The 22,891-nt window shown below is 35.8% G+C and overlaps 1 protein-coding gene across 4 annotated transcripts in view; it reads left to right on the forward strand.

The window, feature by feature from the left end:
- The first annotated feature begins 9,935 nt into the window (after positions 1-9,935).
- ZFAND6 (zinc finger AN1-type containing 6) overlaps positions 9,936-22,891 on the forward strand; it is a 66,423-nt gene continuing 53,467 nt past the window's right edge. For 2 of the 4 annotated variants that reach the window (XM_021717793.1, XM_008068505.2), the window contains exon 1: positions 9,936-10,023. Coding sequence is in view for 1 of the 4 variants with exons in the window: in XM_021717792.1 (XP_021573467.1) it covers positions 10,675-10,705 (31 nt within the window). In the remaining 3 variants the exon portion in view is untranslated. Of the gene's footprint in view, positions 10,024-10,643; positions 10,706-22,891 lie in introns of all 4 variants that reach the window. The other 2 variants (XM_021717792.1, XM_021717794.1) reach the window with 2 other exon arrangements.

A 22,891-nucleotide genomic window follows, 5' to 3' on the forward strand; every position in this document is an offset into this window, starting at 1 on the left:
AAAATCTATGACTCCTCCCCTTCAAATGCAAAACTAGAACATTACCAAAACTTTTGTCTGCTTATGAGTTTCTTATCTGTCCAGTGGATTTTGTGTATATCCCTTCCTTGGCTTAAAAAAAATAACCTTTATTACATATATTTATATGCTCAAACAATGCGTTTTTTGTTTTGAGAAACAGGATCTCACTCTGTTGCCCAGACTGGAATGCAGTGGCGGGATCATGGCTTACTACAGCCTCAAATTTCTGGGTTCCAGTGATCCTCCTGCCTCAGCCTCTCGAGTAGCTGAGACTACAGGCAGCACTACCATGCCAGCTAATTTTTTTGTAGAATGGCGTCTCACTATGTTTCCCACACAGGAACACCTGACCTCCCTCCATCCTCAGCCTCCCAAAACGCTGAGATTACAGATGTGAGCCACTGCGTCTGACCCGGTTTTTCTTTTGAGCTTTATCAGAATAGTATGAGACTGTAGTTCATTTCATTGCTGTATAATATTGTGTTAATCTACCATAACACATGGGCATTTAGACTGCGTTTTGTTTTTGTTTTATTAACAAGCTTGCTCTATGAACATTTCTTGTTTCTGGCAATTGGTGCACAAGTGCAAGAGTTTCTTTAGCGTTAATACTTAGCGTGGATGGCATTAGAAGGCTTTGGGTAACCTGGAGTAAAATACTAGATTGAGATGCTTAGAAATACAATGAATGAAAAATGCTAGGATTCTCTATTGTGTTTAAATGAAGGATGCATACCCATCCTAGCGTGATTAGTATCTAGTAGTTGAACATTTGCCTGAAAAACTAAGATTCCTGTTAATCTGTGTATAATGTGGTTGAATGTTTGCATGAAAAACCAAGATGACTGTTAATCTGTGCAGAAGGAATCTCTTCTTTTGAAATCACATTGTAAAAAGTCTGGTACTATTTGGCATGTCCTTTTTCAGTGCAAAATAGTAAATATAGTAGAAAGCCACACTGAATTGTATGTAAAACAAATCACTCTTTCTGCTGCCTCCCCCCAATTCCTTTAAAACTCTTCTGCCTGAACATACTCATGTGAAAGAAACTTGTCCTAAGGAGAACACTGTCGAATGGCAGACCCTTTAAGGGAAAGCTTGAGAACCAAAGTGTTATTCTGTGGGACTACTTTGTATGACCTTTGGAACATTTTTGGAGAAATATATGTGATGGGAGTTTGAGGATTTGTTAACCACACATTTGCATATTTTAGATTTGAGAATGACCCCAAGGTGTGCCTCCTAAGCAATCTGTTGTATGCTAACAGCAATGAAGTGACAGATCTAGGAGCAATATTTCCTTAATATACTGAAGATGGTGTTTGTATTTATGTATGAATATAAGTTTACATATAGCTTTGAATAACTTTTTTGTTTGAAGGCTTGGCGGAAAAATAGTTTCATTTTTTATATATGTAGCTTGCAGTCAAATGTTAGGATGCTTTGTTTTTGATAGGGCTGTATCATTCTACTTAAACTCATTTTTGCATTTGATTATAAGGGCAATGTATGTGTGTGGGGGGGTCCCCCCAAACTTTGAGAAGGATTAGAAAGTTAAAAAGAAAAGCCACCTATAACACCACCATAGGTAACCATTGTTAGCTTGTTGTCAGGTATGCCTCTGGGTTTTATATATGCATTATTTATATCCTAAACCATTAAAAATTCTAAACAGTATTAGCTGTCTCTTCCTTCAAAACTTATCCCAAATATGATGTCTCATCACCTTGTTTTATCTAACTGGTGTCATTGCTTCAACTTTTGCTCCCTTATGCCTACTCCTGTGGAGAACAGTCATTTAAATATGTAAATTAGATTGTGTTACTCTCAGGTTCAAAAACCCCTCTCCAGTGGCTTTTCAAAACACCAAATAATCCCAGCACTTTGGGAGGCCAAGGTGGGAGGATTGCTTGAGACCAGGAGTTTGAGACCAACCTGGGCAGCATAGGAGAGAGACCTCATCTCTACAAAAAACAAAAAATTAGCTGGGTGTGGTGGCATGTACCTGTAGACCCAGCTATTCAGTAGGCCGAGGCAGAAGGATGACCTGAACTCAGGAACGTGCCATTGCACTCTAGCCCGGGTGACAAAGTGAGACCTCTACTCAAAACAAACAAAAAAACACCCCCCCATTAGATGACTAACTTTTTTACTCTGGTTCATATACACGATACCACCTGTGTCCAGTAGAAGTATAATGCAAGCCACAAATGGGAGCCACATTAAGTAATTTAAAACTTTCTTATAGCCGTGTTATGAAAAAAGATAAACAGATAAAATGTATTTTACTTAACTCAAAATACTATGATTTCAGCACATAATTAATATGAGAAATTATTAGCAGGATGTAGGGGCTCTTGCCTGTAATCCCAGAATTTGGGGAGACTGAGGTGAGAAAATCCTTGAGGTCAGGAGTTTGAGACCAGCCTGATCAATAGAGTGAGACTCTGTTTCTACTAAAAAGTTTTAAAGATCTGGCGCCGTGGCTCATGTAATCCCAGCACTTTGGGAGGCCAAGGTGAGAGGATTGCCTGAGTTTATGGGTTCGAGACCAGCCCCAGCAACTTGGTGAGACCTCATCTCTATAATAAATCAAAAAATTAGCTGGGTATGGTGGTGCATGCCTGTAGTTCCATACTTGGAAGGCTGAGGCGGTAGGATTGCCTGAACCCAGCAGGTTGAGGCTGTGGTGACCGTGAGCGTGCCACTGGACTCCAGCCTGGGCAACAGAGCAGCAAGACTCCAACTCAAAAAAAAAAAAAAAAGTTTTAAAAAAAGGACTTACTTATGACAGATTACCCTTTTTGAGACTGTCTTTATAATCTAGTGTATGTTTTCCACTTACAGTATATCTCCATTTGGAGTAGCCACACTTCAGGTATTTAGCAACCACAGATGATTGGTGGTTACCAAATTGGACAGTGCTGCTCCAGACTTTCTGGTACTTGCCTGCTGCATAGACAGCACCTACTCTCTTCCCCAGCTCATGTGTCTTCAGTTGTCCTGGCGTTTTTAGGATTCTTGAGCCTACCAAGCTTATTCCCTTAAAATTAGTCCTTCTGCCTGGAACATTCAATCTTCTTTCTTTATAGATGCTATTATCTGAAATTATTTCTTTATTTTGTTATTGTCTGTTATCCCCTGCTTAAATGTAAACTACTTGAGGTTAGAGATTTCCTCATGTTTACCCCAGATCCTCATGTATTCAACGAATTTTAGAGGACATACCATCATTTATTGGATGTAACTTGTGTTACTTCATCATTTTTTTTCCTGTTATTATAAATAGTGTGGTAAATATCATCTAAGATCTGTTTCTTTCTATATATCTTTCATTATTTCTCTAGGATTCAGTCCATCTTATAGTCATATGTGAACATTTCTTTAAGTCTTTTCGTAAGTACTGCCAAATCTTGTTTTTAAAGTTTGACCAACATTATAGTATCAAGATTGATTGAAAATATGAGGGAATACACATTTCCTTCACGTCTTTACCAACACTGTTATCTATCCATACATCCTCCTTTCCTTTTTGTGGAATTTATTATATGTTTCTTTAATTATGATGGTAAATACATATATGGATATTGGGCGGCTTCTTTTTTTTTTTTGAGTTGGAGTCTCACTCTGTCACCCAGACTGGAGTGCAGTGACTGCTCCCGGCCACCGCAGCCTCGACCTGCTGAGCTCCGGCGATCCTTCCGCCTCAGCCTTCCAAGTAGCAGGAACTACAGGCACGCGCCACCACACCTGGCTAATTTTTTTGATTTATTGTAGAGATGAGGTCTCGTCTGCCCAGACGGGTCTCCAACTCGCGGGCTCAGGCAATCCACTCACCTCAGCCTCCCAAAGGCGCGGGATTACAGGCTGAGCCACTGAGCCCGGCTTTGGGCTTCTTCTAGTGTGTCTTTTGCCCATTTTGGGTGGTGTTTTATATTTGTAAAACCCTTTTAGCCTTTTTTATATTTAGGATAGCAGCACTGCTGATGTGTATACTGCAAATATTTTTCTTGGTTCTCCATTTGCTCTTCTTTTTATTTACAGTGTGTACTTTTATTTTCTCTCTCTTTTTTAATATGCAAGAATTTTTATCTTTGGAGGAATCTAGGTTAATACTTACATTTTATGGCTTCTACTTTGCTTTTATATTTAGAGATTTCTCCTACCCAGATCACGTTTCTTCTAGCTTTTTCCCCCCATAGTTCTGCTGTTCACATCTATCTCTTTCTATTCATCTTGGATTAATTTTGACATTAATTTGTGAAACAACATAACTTCCCTTATTTTTTCTTTATAGTTAACCAGTCTTTAAAAAAAAAAAAAAAAACCAAACTTTTTCTTGTTGCCCTGAAATCAAGCTACCTTTATCATATGCTAATGCAGTATACTTTAAGTTTTATTGAAATACCAGTGATTTGGTACTAAGGCACACTTGTATGCACTGGACATGATTTTTTTCATTTTGTGAGCAAATGTGTTTTCATTTTGTTATTGTAAGTTTGCCCTGCATTCTTGGTTGTTTCTTTGTTAGTCCTCGAGTTTTTTAGTTTATTCTTTTGAAGCCTCAAATTGGTTTTGGTTTTGAATTTTATTACTTAAAAAAATTGAATGTTATTTCTACACTTAATGTCTTATGTTATATAATGAGAAAATTAATGCCATTAAATTTTCTTCTAAGCATAACTTTAGCTATATTTCTTAAATTTTGATGAATACTATTTTTGTTTTGTATATGTATACATACACACACGCATATATATATTTCTGCTGTTAGTTTTTATTCATTCAACAAGTATTTAAGCATCTGCTCCATGCTTGATATTGTGCTAAATGCTGAGGATACTACTATGAACAAGACAAGGTCTTTGCTTTCATGGAGTTTACAATCTGTTGGGAGTGATAGGCAATTAACAAATCAGTGAATAAAGAATTTTCAGATTTTGACAAGTATTTAGGAAGTAAAGACATGGAAGGTGCTAATTGAATGTTCTGAGAATGTCTTTCTGTAGATGTAACATTTAAGTTGATTGGAGGTATCAAAGGATATTTGAGAGTTTCTGTAGCTTCTCTAGTCTGTCATAACATTAAAAAAAAAATGACAGACTAAGATTTTTTGGTAAAAATTTTTAGTAAAAATTAACTTCACTACCAGTTGCGAGCACCTCCCTCTTCTTTCAACTGGATGGCTGCCCCAAAACTTGTCCTGTGTAGAAAATTTGAAACTGTGATTCTGAGTTCTGAGATCAAGGAGTTGGAGGGAGTTTTCCCAAGTGAAAAGAACTGCTAGTACAAAGGGTACGCAAAGTGCTTGGCTTGATTTAGAATTTGACAGAAGATTGGAGAGACTGGAGTCTACGGAGTGAGGAGAGTGGGACAAGCTTTGTGGTAACACTTATTTGGGAGACTTTTATGATTTCCCACTGGTGGGGCTGCCTCCACCCACCTCTGCCTTCCTATCTAGTTAGTAGTTAAGGTTTTGTGATCCAAATCAGTCGACTACAAATAGCTTATATTATTTTGGCCCCTGTTAATTTTCTTTATTATTCCTGCTATATTTCCAGTTTTCTCCATTCAAGACCTTTGCTGTGCTGTTCTTTTGCTTTATTGTGATTTCCCAAAGGAGTCCTTCCTTGATGCTGTAAAATAAGTTAAGTCCTGCAGTTGGCTATGTGGGTTTATTTCATATTAGACCTTTCTTTTGTAAACATTTATAACTACTGCAGTTCATTACATGTTGTGTCTATTTCTTCTTCTAAAGCTGTGCTTTATACAGTCTGGTAGCTACTCGCCACTTGTGACTATTTAAATGAGTTAAATTTAATATTAAAAATTCAAATGAATTAAATTTAATATTAAAAATTTAGTTCTCCATTTGCATTAGTCACATTTTAGATGTTCAGTGGCCATATGTGGCTAGTGACTATTGTAATTTTAGCAACAGAGATATAGAGTCTATTGCAATAATAGAAATTTATATTAATTTATAGTTCTGTGACTAATGAGTACCATCTTTTATTTAAATAGCCACATTTGGCTATTGAAATGTGGGAAGTTTGAATTGAGATGTGCTATGAGTATGAAATAGAAACTTGATTTCTAGTACAGAACAAGAATGAAGGCTCAATTTTTAAAATATTGTTTGCATTAGATAAAATACACTATTGCTGTTGTTTTTACCTGTTTATTTTAATGTTTTAATGTGACTACTAGAAAATTAAGAATTCCATGTGACTCCCATTATGATTTATGAGATGAGTCTTGTCTGACACTAGCTGAGTTTCTATAATGGTAGACTGTCCATTTTGCTTACTCTGGTGTCCGCAGCAGCTAGTGGTGCCCAGCACATAGTAGATGTTCAAAAGATTTGGTGGCTAAATGGACTCTACTAACAATTAGTGTATAACTGATAGAGAATGTTACCTATTCAACTTTTGCTATTCATAGTTCATTTTCTTTGTAATTGCTTTTTTAAAAAGAAAAAAAAAAATTTTTTTTCTGGTTTAGGCTGCCAAGAAGAGAGAGGGAACTTACAAGTCTGCCAGTCTATTTTCTGTTCATTTTTATATGTCTAGCAGTTTTACTTAGATGATCTATGGTATGTTATTTGGCACATGAAAATTTATGACTGTTAAATCTTAATAGTTGGGGATTATGAATAGTTAGACTTTTGTCTCGCTATTGTGATCCGTTTCTTTTTATTTTGCATTTATTGGTGACCTTGTTTATCCCTTTAGACCTAAAACAAAACAATTATTGTCTCTTACGGAAAGTCATCACTTCTTATCAGCTTGGTTTATGCTTTCTTATCTGGATGTTTCCTTGATGTTGCTTTTGTGTTCAGTGTTTTCCTGAATGGGCTGTTACCACCCTCCCCACCTCCTCAAATGCCTTGTATTTCTTTCCTTTGGTGGGTTAGAAGATGTATGCCAGGAGTTGCAAACTCAATTACATACCTCACTTTTTTTTTCTTTTTTTTTTTTTTTTGAGTTGAAGTCTCACTCTGTCACCCAGACTGGAGTGCAGTGGCTGCTCTGGGCCACTGCAGCCTCAACCCGCTGGGCTCCGGTGATCCTTCCGCCTCAGCCTTCCAAGTAGCTGGAACTACAGGCATGCGCTACCACGCCCAGCTAATTTTTTGATTTTATTGTAGAGATGAAGTCTTGCCAAGTTGCCCAGGCGGGACTTGAACCCGCGGGCTCAGGCAATCCACTCACCTCAGCCTCCCAAAGCGTGGGATTACAGGCTGAGCCACCAAGCTCTGCTCATACCTCACTTTTGTAGGCAACTTGTATTTGCCAGGGAAATATTTTTATTCTTTTTATTCTCCATTGGATGATGGTTTTCAGGCTTTATCCTTAGTGATCCCAGTCATGTTTTGCTCTCAACATGTTTTATCAGCTACTGCATGAGCACCCAGGAAGAGTGTTCAGGATTAGTTTCTTTTGTAGGCAGAGCAGTTTGAGCTATTCTGAATCCTTTAAAAGTCTAAGGAAGTTCTTACCCTGCTTTGTATGTACTCTACCAAAAGTTCTCTCTAATAGTCTATGTAGTGATTTTTTATATAGGGTCTGTTTAATCAAAAATGAAGTGGGACCGAATTATTTGTTGGCTTGTTCTCTAAATTGTTTTTAGATGATAGGTTTGGGAAAAATCTCTGGGCTCGCACAAAGAATATACAGTACATCCTTTGAATTCTTGATGCTTAAAAAGTGGTATTGTTGCATGCAATCAGGGAGCATTGGAGCTTTTGTGTAGCAATAATGTTTTTATATAATCTTTGTTATAAACTTTATGTTTGTGATATTGCTTTCTTGTATTTATTTTGGCTATTGTTTTCTGCTGCTACTGATTTAGAAATGGAATGAAATATTGTTAATTTTAACTTGTATGCCACCTAAAATGATAATTATCACCTTGAAGCTTTTTCAGGTAGACTGGAGATATTTGAACAATCTGGAATCATTAAGTCCATATCTCTTGTTTCTCTTGGCTATAGATTGAGAGTGACCTTGGTGTTATATTAGTATATGATTAGTGTCTGTTTCATACAAATAATTAACTTGGAAGTGAAAAACTGATGTCAGAGCAAAGGTTTATTTGGTTCCCATAACTGTGTACTAGTTTTATGCATGCCAAAGTTTAAGATTAAAATGTTTGCCATCTCTTTTTCCATAAAAATAGAAAAATACTTTTATAAAAGTTCTGGCCATGTGCAATCTGTTTTCCTCAAATCTTATGCTGTAATTCAAGTGATGTATTCTTTCTGCTGATTGCTCCTGTACCTCCTCTGCTTCCAATGTTCTTTTGCAAGAGTGTCCACACAGTGGGAAGAAAACCTGAACTTGACTCATGAAGAGCTGGGCATTCAAAGCAGTGAATCCTTGCAAAGGATCTTGGGATGAGACCTCTGTGAATTGGCTCTTTCAATTTGTCCACTTAAAGGGCATAATAGATTATGCAGCTGTTTGGGCTTCAGCAGGGTATTGCTCCATATTCATGTCTAGTTGCAATTATGTGAATTTTCAGTTTGTTACAAAGACTTCTTTTTGTATTCAAAACAATTTTGTTGGCTTTGTGTTCTAATGAGTTTTCTTTGAGGAAAAATTATTGCAGGAGTTTGAACTTTGAAAACTAAATTTAAATTTAAAATTGTTTAATATATAAACTTATTGAAAGCATATTTTAAGAAGAAATCGCTCTAAATTTGAATTTATTTTATGAATCACCATCAACATTTTTGGGAGAGGTAAAAATTATACTTTACTAAAGATGTTAAATGCCATTAAACCTGTCAGAGAATGATTAATGTCAGCGCAATGTTTTGATGGACCAAGCTTCTAAAGTATGAGTTCCAGTTAAAACATATAAACTTATATCATAAAAATAGCAAATTTAGTAATGTATAAAGTGACAATAGGTCTTTTTTGCTTAAATATCAGAGTGGTTAAAAAAAAATCAGAGTGGCTCAAAAAAAAATCAGAGTGGCTATATAGGGTCTCTTTAGAATCTGTCGTTAAAATATCATTTAATATAGCTTAGTAGTTAAGAAGCACATACCCTTCAGCTGCTTGAGGTAGTTTACACCCTTCTTTTAAAAACAGCAATTAAAAAACTTAAATCTTCCTAAATTTTATGCCAGGACATGTCATTAGAACAAGTGCCTTTTCCTTTTAGATCTGTTTACAAATAAGTAAGCATTAACCTTGGCAAAACATTCACAGAATGTCAGACCTGTTAAATGAGAAATAATATTTCTACCCAATTTTTTTTTTTTTTTTAGTTTTAAGTAGAAATATCAATATGTGATGTCACTAAAATGTTTACTTTCTTGTGGTATTAGAACACAAATGCCAGTGAATTGGATAGATAGCTTAGAAATGAATCTTTTGCATTCTTTCGGTGCTATATTTAAGTTATGGTCTTTATGTCTTAGAGAAAATATTGTTTTGTTCCTCTTAGCAAAATTTTGTGATGGATTTTCTGTTGCCATTTTAAAATTTTCAAATAAAATGTGAACTCGATTAAAAAAGGAATCTGTCTTTATAGCATAACTTCACCTTCATAGCTCTGTAATAATAAATGATTTAGGTTAAGAGCATTGTATTTTAAACAATTGTTCACTGAACTTCAAATTAAAACTTCTCCTGTGAGATTTTCATTGCTGTTTCTTATTTATTTTTCACCTAGACAAAAGAGTAAGCAAACAGTATATGATGGGAAAACTGAAACATTACCTACTGTTTCTTTAAGAAACCAGCTTATCCAGGGGGTTTTAGTGTGTCTAACCTAACCTGCTAGCAAGGAAAAGTTCTTTAAAATAATGGATATTAGCCGTATCCAATCACAATGAAGAGTTTCACTAACAGGGAGGAGACTTTGCTCTTCAGCCACTAGAACTGAAGGAGGTGGAGCTTGGTATTCAGGTTTGGTTGCTTTGGAGTACAGCTTCAAGTGAAGTTAATCTGAGGTGAAGCAAACAGAAAATTGTGGAGGTTTTTGTTGGTAGGATTTTTGTTCTAATTTTTATGATTCTTTATTTTATGCTTTTGCTCCTTTATGCTTCTGTATGTGGTAGTTTTTGTCATTGTTTCTGTTTTCTGATGCAAGCTGAACACTAAAATTAAGCAGGGAAGCAGAACAAAAGGGCTGTTTGGACAGGAAATAGGTGTTAAGAGAATCAAACTTGACTTTCTCCTATCATTATTTTTAGCTCAGAATTTGAGTGTCATTAAAAAATATTTGAATCAAAATTATCTCCAATAACAGGCTTTTCTCTTGATTGAATATTTGAGCATTCATATGTCAGTTTTTATAAATGACATCTTAAAGAAGTCTATTTGATGTTATTTTCTTTAAACTTAAAATGATAAGTTGCTAAAAGGTGAATGTGGCAGGCTTAAATGTGTTATTTTTTTTTAAGAATTGAGATACCAACTATTTGATTTCCTTTTTGATTTCCTCAACCCAACCCCCCTTTTAATGTCAGTATATTTAAATTTAGCCATATGTTGACATTTAAAATATGCTTATAATTTTAGCTTTGTTTTAAAAAGGTAATAAATTCATGTTATGAACAAAGTAAGACTGCTTTCTTACATCATTCAAACTTTTCATTTTCAAAGGTGTAGATAAATAGCACCTTTTTGAAACGAAATGAATGGATTTATATTTTTCAAAGCTATAGGTAGGCTATCAAAACTTTTTTTGAAAAGTATCTATGAATCTATTAGCATTTCTTACTTATGAAATTATTGTAGTATTTCAGTACCAGAATTTTTTTTTGGAACTGTTTCTCTATATTGCTACTCTTTGCTCTCATATAAAAAAAGTTCTTTTCAATAATCAGACCAAATGCCAGCTAAGCAATTTCAGCCGTTGCATTTGCTATACTTCTTGTGCAGATCATGCAAAGGTTTTCAAATTAATGCATTTCTGCTATATCTGTTACTTTAAAAATACTGTAATAGTAATAAAATCAAGAAAAGTTATATATGCACAAGTAGATATTTGTATATTGATCTCATTTTTCCCCTCATTCCTTTTGTATATCAAATTTATGCATTTTTCCAGTAGTTGGGAATAAGTGCAGTTTTATATTTTTTTCCACCAAACTGTATCATCTGTTAAAATTGGTTTGATTCAATAGCTATATGATTCTCTTAAGTTCGTATGACCTTAATTCATCTAGTCTTTTGTGTGTTCTGCTCTTAGGTTCTTAAGTTTTCACCATTTTAAACAGTATGACTTTGAACACACTTCCATGTGTGGCTTTGAAATATTTTCTTTTAAAAAAAAATTTTTTTTTTTTGAAAAATCCCCTGGAGTGGGCTTACCTAAATCAAAGGATGTGAACACTTGACTGGCCAAATTACCTTTCAAAAAGGTAATACCAGTGTATATTGCTGCCAACAGGATGTGCTTCAAAATTTTTCTTATGGGTAGCCCCTTAAATGTTGTGCTAAATAAAGTATGCCTATGGTGCTTTCTGAATTGATTAGTTTTTGCCTAAACTAATAGCTTATTTTAAATTCCATTTTCCAAGATGTAGATGAATCTAAATCTATTTTCTGGATATTAAAATCAACTGAAGGAAATTGGAATAATTTTTGCCCACTTAAGTGAGCAATTATATCTTTGTTAGGTATTTTATTTATTATATGTATTTTAAGCACAGGGCTTAATGCTCTGCACTGGCTTTGTTGTTCAGGCCACCTTTCCTTAGTATGTGCTTCTACTAAGCACATAACCAGAAGAAAGATTCTCTTCCAAGAAAATGTATCAGAATCGTTTTTAGAGGAGAGACAAGAAGAGTGCTGGTTGATATTAGGAGATTGGAGTAGTGCCAGTTAACATTACCTGTCTCTAAACATACACTGTATTAATATAACCTTCATCATAGTTTGAACATTTCTGAATTTAGAGTTTTTAAAAAAATACATTTTAGAGACAATGTCTGTCTATAATTCTGTGATTTAAAATGTTATATCAGACCCTTTCCAGTATTTCATAGGTTTTCATTTAAAGGTAAGAAGATGACTTGACATACACATGGTGGTGCTGGACACATGTTGTTTCTGTTTGTTTTTAAGAGCATGCTTTGTTTGGCAATGACTGCCGATTATGTATGCTCTTACTATCTAGTCTATTAAATGCAATGGACTTCATAGCCCACTTATAACAAAATTCAAGACAATTCTAAAGACTAATTTAATTTATAGATAGGAGGCAATGATAAGCCATGAGCTGAGCTGTAACTCATTGATGGCAACCAGTAGTGGCATGTATGATATTGAGTTAGTCTAGCTCATTTTGCAATTTAAATAATTTAACGTATTTTCTATAAGCTTTTATTTCAATTTACTGATAACTTAGTATCTCTCACTTTCAGAGCGAATGCTGGTATGTTCGTCATTGTGTTCATTTTCGGGTAGATTTTTTTTTTTGTCCTATATCTATTTGGTTTTTATGATTTGATTTTTTCCCCCCCCCAGACACTCCAGTGTCAGGAAAATTTGCATATAAGAGAGAAACTTAAAACTTTCTATATTTATGTCACAAATATTTCCTTAACTGATAATTTGAGAACATGTATTTGATTGTCTTTTTAACAAAATGTAATATTACTGCTGCTAGATAGAGATGAAGATAAAATTGTAAATATAATTTTAGTGAAAATTATTTTCAAGTTTGTTTGTTGATTACATTTTAGTGGGTACTCCAAGGTAAAGGTGATCTTTAGTGATTTTCCTACTGTGTCTCTGCTATGCTGGTCTTTTGACAAACGTAGGAAGCATCCTCTTAGTACAGTGGTTTCGTGGAGAGAGTAGAAATCTGTTCTCTGCAGGAAGAAGAAACTAAATTGACCTAGATATTGAGGCAAGATATGAATAGTTACAGCTATGTTTTATTCTTTTAGAGTGAAGATAAAAATGATACAGAGGGATGTTAATACATTCAGAGTCTCTATTGTTAGTTCCATTCAAGGGAAATGTAGTGATATTTTTTCTCCTAGTAATATAAAGAAAAATTTTAATGGACAATAAGTTGATAAAACTTGAAAGAAACTAGTATTTATAAGGTTTAGTATTTATAAGGTCTCTTTGTTCTGTATAATGTGGGAACTTAACAGTTTTCGGTGTTTTTCCTGTATGGTTTCTTTATGAAAGCAGTTAAATAAATGTTTTAGGGGGTAACTTTTTTGTTGATAACTTAAGTGCTTATTTATTGACTGATGTGTCTATGAGCCTGTTTGACTAAATTTGTTTTTCTCTGTTTAGATACCATTAGAAAAAATGAACTTCGTAACCATTGTGTTTAGCAATGTTTGGGTAGAAGAAAGCAGATTCATCTATTCCTCTTTATATGTTTTCTTCCCTTCCCATTGTAACCACCCTGTTTCAGCCTCCTCCTCCCATTGGTTTTTTATACTTGATTTCTCAGCAGCATTTAGCACTATTGACTACTTTTCCTTCTTGAAACTTTTTGTGAATTTCAGGATGCTGCCTGTGGTTTCTCCTATTTGTGATCTCTGTACTCTTTGCATATACTTCATGAAGTAATAGAGTTTCATAGGATTTTGATCTTAACACTCGTCTTACTCTACCCTTTGGGTAATTTCTAGCCCCATATCTTTATTTAACATAATATATATGTTAATATGTATAACATACATATTAGTGGTTCCAAGGTCTTTATCTAAAATCCAGATCTTTTTTTTTTTTTTTTTTTTTTTTTTTTTTTGCCTCAAGAGCCATAATTAGTCCAGCTCACCAAATGTCACAGTAAATGGACGGTACTACTGTTCAGTCCAGAACCTGAGTGTCATTCTGTCTTCTCCTTCACCCCCAATTAGCCACAAAGTCCTATCAGTTAAATCCTTAATGTCTCTAGAATTCACCTACTTTTTTTCATCACCTCTCAGCACAGGCCACACAAAGTTTACTAAACAGCCCCTAACAGGTCTTCATTTCCAGTTTTGACTCTGTATAATACATTCTTTACTTTGCATTCAGGTCTGTTTTACTCTGTTTCAGATTCATTGGTGATTCCTTATAGGCCTTTGAACTTGAACTTAACTACTTATAGTGAGTAATAATACCAGTTAATTCTGTACTAAACATTCTCTCTGGCAATTCCCAAACAACCTTTAGTATTGTTAATGTATTGCTATTCTCAATGAGCAAGTGAGACAATTTAAAAAGGCCGATTTGTCCAAGGTTACCTTAGCTAGTAAGTTGTAACTGAGGCTTGCCAGACCAAACTCCTTTTCCTTAAGCATTGAGCTGTGTGCCTTCCTAAACTTATTTCTCTATTATTTTTTTTCCACCATACTACATCACTTCACCTTTTGACAAGCTATTTGCAGTTCCTTCTAAGACACACTCAAAACTTGCTGCTTACGTCTAAAAATGCTTTCAGGAAAACAAATATTTTCAAAACATTTCTGACAATTTTTTGGAACACATTGAAAAAGATATGACACTTTAGCATCCCCAGAATATAAGAAGGTAAAAGAATGAGGAACAGTAAAGGTAGTTTTCCTTATGTGGTTAGTTTTGAATTTCAAAGCTTTTGAATTCTTTCCATTTAATAAAAGCTTGAGACCAAGCTGTGTAATATGAAGATTAGGCTAAGTGTGAAAGCACTTTATCTGAGCTATTTGAAATGCTAATGACCTTGTGCTCATTTTGTATCCAGGTGTGTAAACCATCTCTACCTGTGAACACAAGTTAACTTACTGAGTGACATATAGATAGGCCACATACATCCTTTTGCATCAAATGATATATCATCAAAAATTAAATACTGCAGTCAGTATCACATAAAAAGAAAATTGAAAAATTGAGATAAACTGAAAAATAATTGATTTGAAATTCTTTTCTTTCTTTCCTTTTTTTTTTTTTTAGACAGGGTTTGACTTGCCCTGAAGTCCAGTGGCGTGATCGTAGCCCACTGTATCCTGGACCTCCTGGTGTCAAGCCATCCTCCTGCCTCAGCCTCCTGAGAGTAGCTGGGACCACAGGCATGAGTTACCATCTGAACACCCAGCTTCTTTTGTAAAACAGTTTTTTGTAGGGACTGGATTTCACTTTGTTGCCCAGGCTGATCTCCAACTCCTGGTCTTAAGTCTTCCTCCTGCCTTGGTCTCTCAAAGTGCTGGGATTACAGATGTGAGCCACTGCATCTAGTCCCCTCCATAGCAAATTCTTACTGAGTTGTGTGTTTGTAGAACTTAGGTAGTTCTACCAGTTACCTAGTCAGATGAGTTTGCAAAGTAATGTAAGATGGTCGTTTCCTGAAGAAAGATCACATATTGTTTGGTAAAACTGGGCGATATGAATATTTCCTATCCAATAAGTCAGTGTTAAAAGAAAAACTTTAGACAAATTAAAATTAACATTGTTTAATTGAGCAAAGATTGATTTGAGACCAGACTCCAGAACTAGAATAGTTCAGAGTAACTCCAGGCTGTTGCATGGCCAGATAACATGTATGGATAGAAAAAGAGAACTGACATAACGGAAAAGGGAAATGAGGTACAAAAACAGCTGGATGAATTACACTTGAGCTTTTGCCTTAATTGAACACAATTTGAACAGTTGGCCCCTGTGACTGGCTGAAACTTGGCTGCTGTGATTGGCTACAACTCTGCTATTTGTTAAAAGAGTAAGTTACAGTTGGTGTGCACATCAAGTTAACTTGTAGTTCACTAAATACAGGGAAACCTTAGGCCAAACTTAAAATATGTATGGAGGCAGCCTTAGGCCAACCTTAATTCAGTTTGACATCACTATATCACTATATTTTTTTATATTACTAAGTGCCAATTTGTAATTTATTATAAATGACTGCTGTGGAAGCTCAGCAGAGAGTGAAGATAATAAGGAAATTAGAAAAAGTAAAATCTGAGACATGCCTTGGAGATTTGTTTGGTATGTTTGAGACTGCCCTGGTGACAGTGAGTCTTTGTTTTTTGTTTTGTTTTTTAATTTTGGATGTCTAGCAAAAGCTTTATTTTATTCGCTGATAAGGGACAACCTTGGAATAGTTAAGTGGAAACAGTAATAGAGAGAGACGTTCTGGTTACTCCAACCAAAATTTAACTGGTTTAGCACGTGCCATATGATTTTTCACTTGTCCAGGACAGTGAGCCCTGACTTCCTGGGATTCTTGAAAGTGGGGAAGAGGCGTGGAAGGATCCTCAGGATGTGGGAATGGTGTGACTGAGCAGTAGTGAACTATGGAGGCTTTTATGCAGAGAAGTGGTGGAAATAGTGGTACGAATATTAATTTAATAATTGCAACTCGTATATTGAATGCTGTATCAAACTCATTAACTTTTTAAGTTCTCACAACAATATTGTGAGATGGGTATTATATTATTGTCTCTGTTTCACAGATGATAATACTCAGTCATAGAGTGAACAACTTGACAAAGGTTAAACAGCTGGTTAAGTAGCAGAGCCTGGATTAAAATTGGGAAGTCTGACACCAGAGCATGATCCTGCTATTCAGATTTGCTTGGAGAGGGAGAGAAATTCAAGACAGGGAGACTGCCAGCTGTTGTTTTCAAAGGTCCATGGTAATCTGAGTAATTTTGCTAATGTTCCCAAACCTTGAGTTTGCAATCCCAAGATCATTATCACGTGACACCCTGAGAAAGATGGGAAAGACTAACAGAGGTGTATAGCAAGAATTATTCTTATTTCAGTGAATGTCAAATAGAAATTTGACAGTGAATGTCAAATAGAAATTGGTAGTGTTCCAGATTCTTAAGGGTTTTATAAAGATTGAACCATATCTCTCGCCTTGCTTCTGCTAAGTTTTATCTTCCGGTTCTTTGATTTCCTAAGGGCTCAAAATCAGAATTTCCTTTTAGAAATTTATTAATCAATTGAACTATCTTCGCTTCCCTTAGTTTTGTTTTATAAAGATTCCCTTAATTATATTTTATGAAGATTCTTCTGAGGTGGATATGATAAAAGTAAAAATGATGGTGGACTGAGCACCTACTATGTATCATATACATACGTTATTTTAAATCTCCCAACACTATGAGTTGGTGATGGTGTGATCCATAACAACAAATATTCTTTAGATTTCTTAAGCACCTGCTAGGTGCTGTGCTAAGAGGTTAGGATATCTTGGGAGAACCGTGCAGATAATTAAAATGTTAAATGACACAAAGTCAAAAAAGAGACCAAGTTTTATAATAGAAGCAGAAAGTCAGAGAAGACTTTATGGAGGAAAAATGATTGTGCTAAGACTTAGAAGATAAATAAAAGTTAACCAGAGTAAGAGAAAGAGATGTGATAAGAAGATCTGGCTTGAGAGAAAAGCACGTGCATGGAGATTATTAAAACTATGGAAGTTTTGGGCTTTAAGGCCCAGAAGGTAGAATGGCAAGAGAATGAAGCTGGATAGGCAGGCAGAGCCAAGCTTAATTGTCTTGGTGTTGGAGAACCTTTGGATTGTTGATCTGGGGAGTGGTCTGATACTATGTTTGCTTTGAGTATCTTGTTTGGCAGTAAAACAGTGTGGGTGTGGATTCAGGATTGTATGGCTAGTAAGAAACAGCTCAATTTTGAATCCAGGCCTTGACAATATTACAGCTCTTTTTTTTTTTTTTTTGAGTTGGAGTCTCACTCTGTCACCCAGACTGGAGTGCAGTGGCCGCTCCCGGCCACCACAGCCTCGACCTACTGGGCTCTGGCGATCCTTCCACTTCAGCCTTCCAAGTAGCTGGAACTACAGATGTGCACTACCACGCCTGGCTAATTTTTTGATTTATTGTAGAGATGAGGTCTCACCAAGTTGCCCAGGCGGGTCTCGAACCCGCTGGCTCCCAAAGTGCTGGGATTACAGGCTGAGTCCCCGAGCCTGGCCTTGCAGCTCTTTTTAAGTCTTGTTAAACCTAGATTATTTTAAGCTATCTACAGTGTTCAGGCCCATTTGTCAGGAAAGTAGGCAGGGGGAGTGATTTCAGTAACACGTAGTTACTGGAAATCAGGGGCAAGATATGAAGTGAGACTTTTCATGAGATACAGGTTGAGTATCCCAAATTCAAAAATCAAAATGCTCCAGAATATGAAACTTGGAGCACTGACATAATGCTTAAAGGAAATACTCACTGAGGAATTTAAGATTTCGGATTTTTGGATTAGGGATGCTTAACTGGTAATATAATGCAAAGATTACAGAATCTGAAAAAATTCAAAACCCGAAACACTTCTGGTCCCAAGCATTTTGGATAATAAATACTCAACCTGTATACATGATAAATGAGGCATGACTGGCCAAGAAGTAGTGGGGAGGTGGGGAGGGCTGAGGTCTAAACCAGGTGTAATGGCATAAAAGAATCAGATGAGAAATATTAACTTAATTACTAATTTACATGGAGGGGTCTCAGAAATGACTATGTAATGGTCATTCCCTTGGAAAAAAAATTACAAAGTTAGGCAAAGCTGTTTCTCGGAAAAAGTTACTGAGCTATGTTGAATTTTGAGATTTAGGATTTTCTCTTCAAATCACTGAAGAGCTTTGTTTGTACTGAAGAGTTTTGTTTTTGCAGATTTAGCTCTGAGTTTTAAACAATGAGGATACGGAGATAAAGCATGCTGTCCTAGCATCTGGGCACCAGGTCACTGTCATCACCAAGCCTCAAAATACCTCCTAATCTCCAGCCTGAACCTAGTTGAGAACTTTGAAGTCGGTCAGTTCCTACCACGTCCCCTTGGTTCTCACGCCAAATGCAGTTTACTCCTTCCCATTTTGCTCTAGAGCTCTTTTCTGTAGTGAACAAGATACTTAACTCTTCACAGAATAGTCTTTTGTCTTCTGCCCTTAACTGAAGCTTTTTTCCCCCAAAGGATACTTTTTTCCTTCTGGTCCTCTCAAGTGGTGGCTGTTGACACACCAAGAAGTTAAAAGGAGAGTGAAGTCTGTGTTTCTTGGATCCTTTTGTTTTCAGAGGATTACTTTTCCAGGCAAAAGCCCTGTGATCTTTCTGTCTAGGCTACTTCTCTCCTGTCCATTCTCTCTTTCTTCTCTGCATCTCTCTTTCTTCTCTGCATCTTCTCTGCTCTCTTATATTCGTGGAGGAGTTTTGCACCTGGCTTAAGTTCTTCATCCCACACCAGCCATTAGAGTGACTTTCCACTTATATGAATGCTGGAATTTTGGTCTGTTTTACTTGTTTCTGTACCTTCAGATCCTAGAACAATAGCTAGCACATAGGACGTGCTTAATTAATATTTACTGACTACATGAATGCATTTAAGCTTCAAGGTAAATTAATTTTTTAAATCTCCTATAACCTCTGTCTCTAGAGCATTCACAATCCACTTCCAACCAAGATTTTATCAGTACTTGAAACAGTTCCACTTCTGAACTTGTTTTCTGATTACAGAATTATAATGCATGTTAATTAATGAAAATTTAGAAAATCTATAGGCATTGTCTCATGCCTTGCAATCCCAGCACTTTGGGGGGCTAAGACAGGAGGATCGCTTGAGATCAAGAGTTTTAGACTAGCCTAGGCAACATAGCAAGACCTTGTCTCTACAAAAAATCAAAAACTTTGTCAGGCGTGGTGGTGAGGCCAAAGCATCTCCTGAGCCCAGTAGGTTGAGGCTGCAGTGAGCCATGATTGTGCCACTGTATTCCAGTCTGGGCAATGGGGTGAAACCCCAACTCAAAAAAAGGAAAAAAAAATGGATAGGCAAAACCAAAAAACACTCAACATTTAGCTACCTGGAGATGAAAATGGATAAAAATGCCCATATGCCTTTCTAGCCTTTTTTCCTATAAACATGCATAAATATTTTTGATTTTTTAAATGGATCATATGGTACATGCTGTTTTTAAAACCCAGATGTTTTGTGTGTAGCTTTAGGATATTTTGTGAATTCTTTACATATACAGTTTGTGCTACATAATGATGTTTCAGTACAATGATGAACTGCAATCACATAAGATTATAATAATGTATTTTTACTGTAACTTTTTATGTTTAAATACACATACTTCGTATTATATTACAGATGCCCATAGTATTGTATAGCAACATACCATATAGGATTGTAGCCTAGGAGCCATAGGCTATACTAGATACTATAGGTATATAGTAGGCCGTACCATCTTGGTGTGTATAAGTACACTCTATAATGTTTACACAATGACAAGATCGCCTAACGATGCATTCCTTAGAACACATCCCCATCGTTAAGTTACACGTGACTGTAATCAGTTATTCTTTGTTTACTCAAAATACATGAATGCCTGCCAGGTACTGTGTCAATTGCTGAAGATACAACATTAAAGGAAGCAGTCCTGCACTAAGGATACTTACACAAATCTAGTAAGTGATGACATCGTTGTTAATGGCTACATAGCATTTTTTTTGTATGAGGCACCACAGTTTGTTTAACCAAGTACCTATTCTTCTTACTTTGGGGCTTTTTTTTTTCCTTTCCTAACTGTTACAGATAGAGCTGCCATGATTATGTCCTCAGGATAAATTCATAAAAGTGGAATTTTTACTTTCAAAGTATATGCATTTTTCACATACTGTTCTGGAAAAAGTTTACTTTTCTAGGAAAAAGTATTACTTTGTACTCTGATCAGGAGAGTATTAAAAAGGTAGTTTATCTGCGTCGTAACAGTAGATAATACTAATTTTTTTTTTAGTGTTTGCCAATTTGATACATGAAAATAGGGTTTTTTTATATTGAAGTATAATTTAGATACCAGAAAATGCACTTATTTCATAAGTGTTCATTAATTCTTAATAAATTTGCTACCACAATCCAGTTTTAGAACATTCTCTCACAAATATCTCATGAGCAAATTTATGAACAGTCCTTATTCCCCACCCCACTCCCAGTCCTGGGTAGCTAATAATCTATAGAGTTGCCCTTTCTTGACATTTCATATAAGTGGAAGCATCAAAGATGTGGTCTTAAAAATGTTTTTGAGGTACGTCCATGTTGCACTGTCATTTTTTTATTTTTATTGTGATAAAATATATATAACATTGACCATTTAAAACCATTTTTTAGTAGACTGTTAAATAGCATTAAACATTGCTGTGTGACCATCACCACTCTCTATCTCCAGAACTTTCAAAGTCATCCCTAACTGAAACTACCCATTAAACAGTAACTCCCCATTTCCTCCTTTCCTGGTCCCTGGTAATCAGCATTTTTCTTTCTGTTACTATGAATTTGACTGTTCTAGATACTTCATGTAAGTGGAATCATACTGTATTTGTCCTTTTGTTTCTGGCTTATTTCACTTAGCATAATGTCTTCGAGGTTCATTCACTTTGTATGTAGCATGTATCAGAATTTCATTTCCTTTTAAGATTGAATAATACTCTTGTATATATACATACCATATTTTGTTTTCCATTCATCTGTCTACAGGCGCTTGCTTGTTTTGTTTTGGCTGTTGTGAATAATGCTGCTGTGAGCATTTGTGTGTTTGTGTGTAGCATATGGTTTTGCTTCTCTTGGGTAAAAACCTTGAAGTGGACTCGCTGGGTCTTAGGACAATTACATGTTTAAATTCATAAGAAATGGCCAAACTGTTTGCCTAAGAGCTGGTAGTCTTGTACATTCCCACCAGTAGTGCATGGGAATTGTTTCTCTTCACCCTTGCCAACAATCAGTCTCTTGAACTGTAACCATTCTAGTAGATGTGGAGTTATTGTGGGGTTAATTTACATTTCCTAAATGACTGATAACAACTTTAATATTGAATGCCTAATGTCCTATTTTTCTGGCTGTAGTCTCCTATGACTCCAGTTCTCACTTGCCTTTTCCTACCACATTTAGTCTTAGCTTTATCAAGACCTCCAGTCTCACTCACTACTTCTTGTTTGGTTCTTTCTTCTCGCTCCAGTTCCCTTTTCTGTCACTTTTCTTCCCATACCCTTAGCTGTTAATCATTGACTAGTTCTACTATCTATGCTGCTTCTGAACCTCAGCAGCTGAATGCTATCAGAGAAAATCAGATAGTTTTATATTTTTGACACCTATGAATGTTTCTGTAACTTTTTATTTTGATTTAATTTCAAGCTTTTATATAGAATTTACATGAATAGTACAGGGAGCCTTCATATATGCTTCTTCTGAATTTCTTATTGTTACCCTGTCCTATTTGTTTTACCCTCTTTCTGTGTGTTTGTGTATTATATATGTATATTAATTTTTTCTGAATCATTTGAGAGTAATCTGGAGACTTACTCTTTTACCCCTTAGTGTGTATTTCCTAGACTAAGAATATTCTCTTACATAGTAAGACTGAGTTCTCAAAATCAGGGAACTTGACATTTATGCAATTATAGTATTATTTATTTAGTGTACTGTCAATATTTAGTTGTGGTTTTTTGCTTTGTTTTGTCTTGTTTTGAGTTGGAGTCTCACTCTGTTGCCTAGGCTGGAGTGCAGTGGCATGTTCACAGCCATCACAGCCTCAACCTGATGGGCTTAGGTGATCCTTCCCTCTCAACCTTCCAAGAAGCTGGAGCTAAAGGCGTGCGCTACCTTGCCCAGCTAATTTTTTGATTTATTGTAGAGACAGAGTTTCGCCATGTTGTCCAGGCTGGTCTCAAACCCCCATGCTCAGGCAATCCTCTTTCCTCTGCTTCCTAAAGTGCTGGGATTACAGGCCTGAACCACTGTGCCTGGAAGCTTTCTTTTTTTAAACTTTATTACGAATGCTGTGTTTCACAACTCCAACTTGAACTTGACTATCCTTTTTGATCATAGCCCTCTCTCATTTTTCTGTGTGACTGTTTTAAGCCTCTTCATTATCTAAGACTTTGACTTCACTCTTTTCTTTTTCTTCATGGTTGTCATTGAGATAA

The sequence above is a fragment of the Carlito syrichta genome, unplaced genomic scaffold (genome assembly GCF_000164805.1).
Source record: "Carlito syrichta isolate Samal-C Ts95f unplaced genomic scaffold, Tarsius_syrichta-2.0.1 Scaffold311120, whole genome shotgun sequence".
Taxonomy (NCBI): domain Eukaryota; kingdom Metazoa; phylum Chordata; class Mammalia; order Primates; family Tarsiidae; genus Carlito; species Carlito syrichta.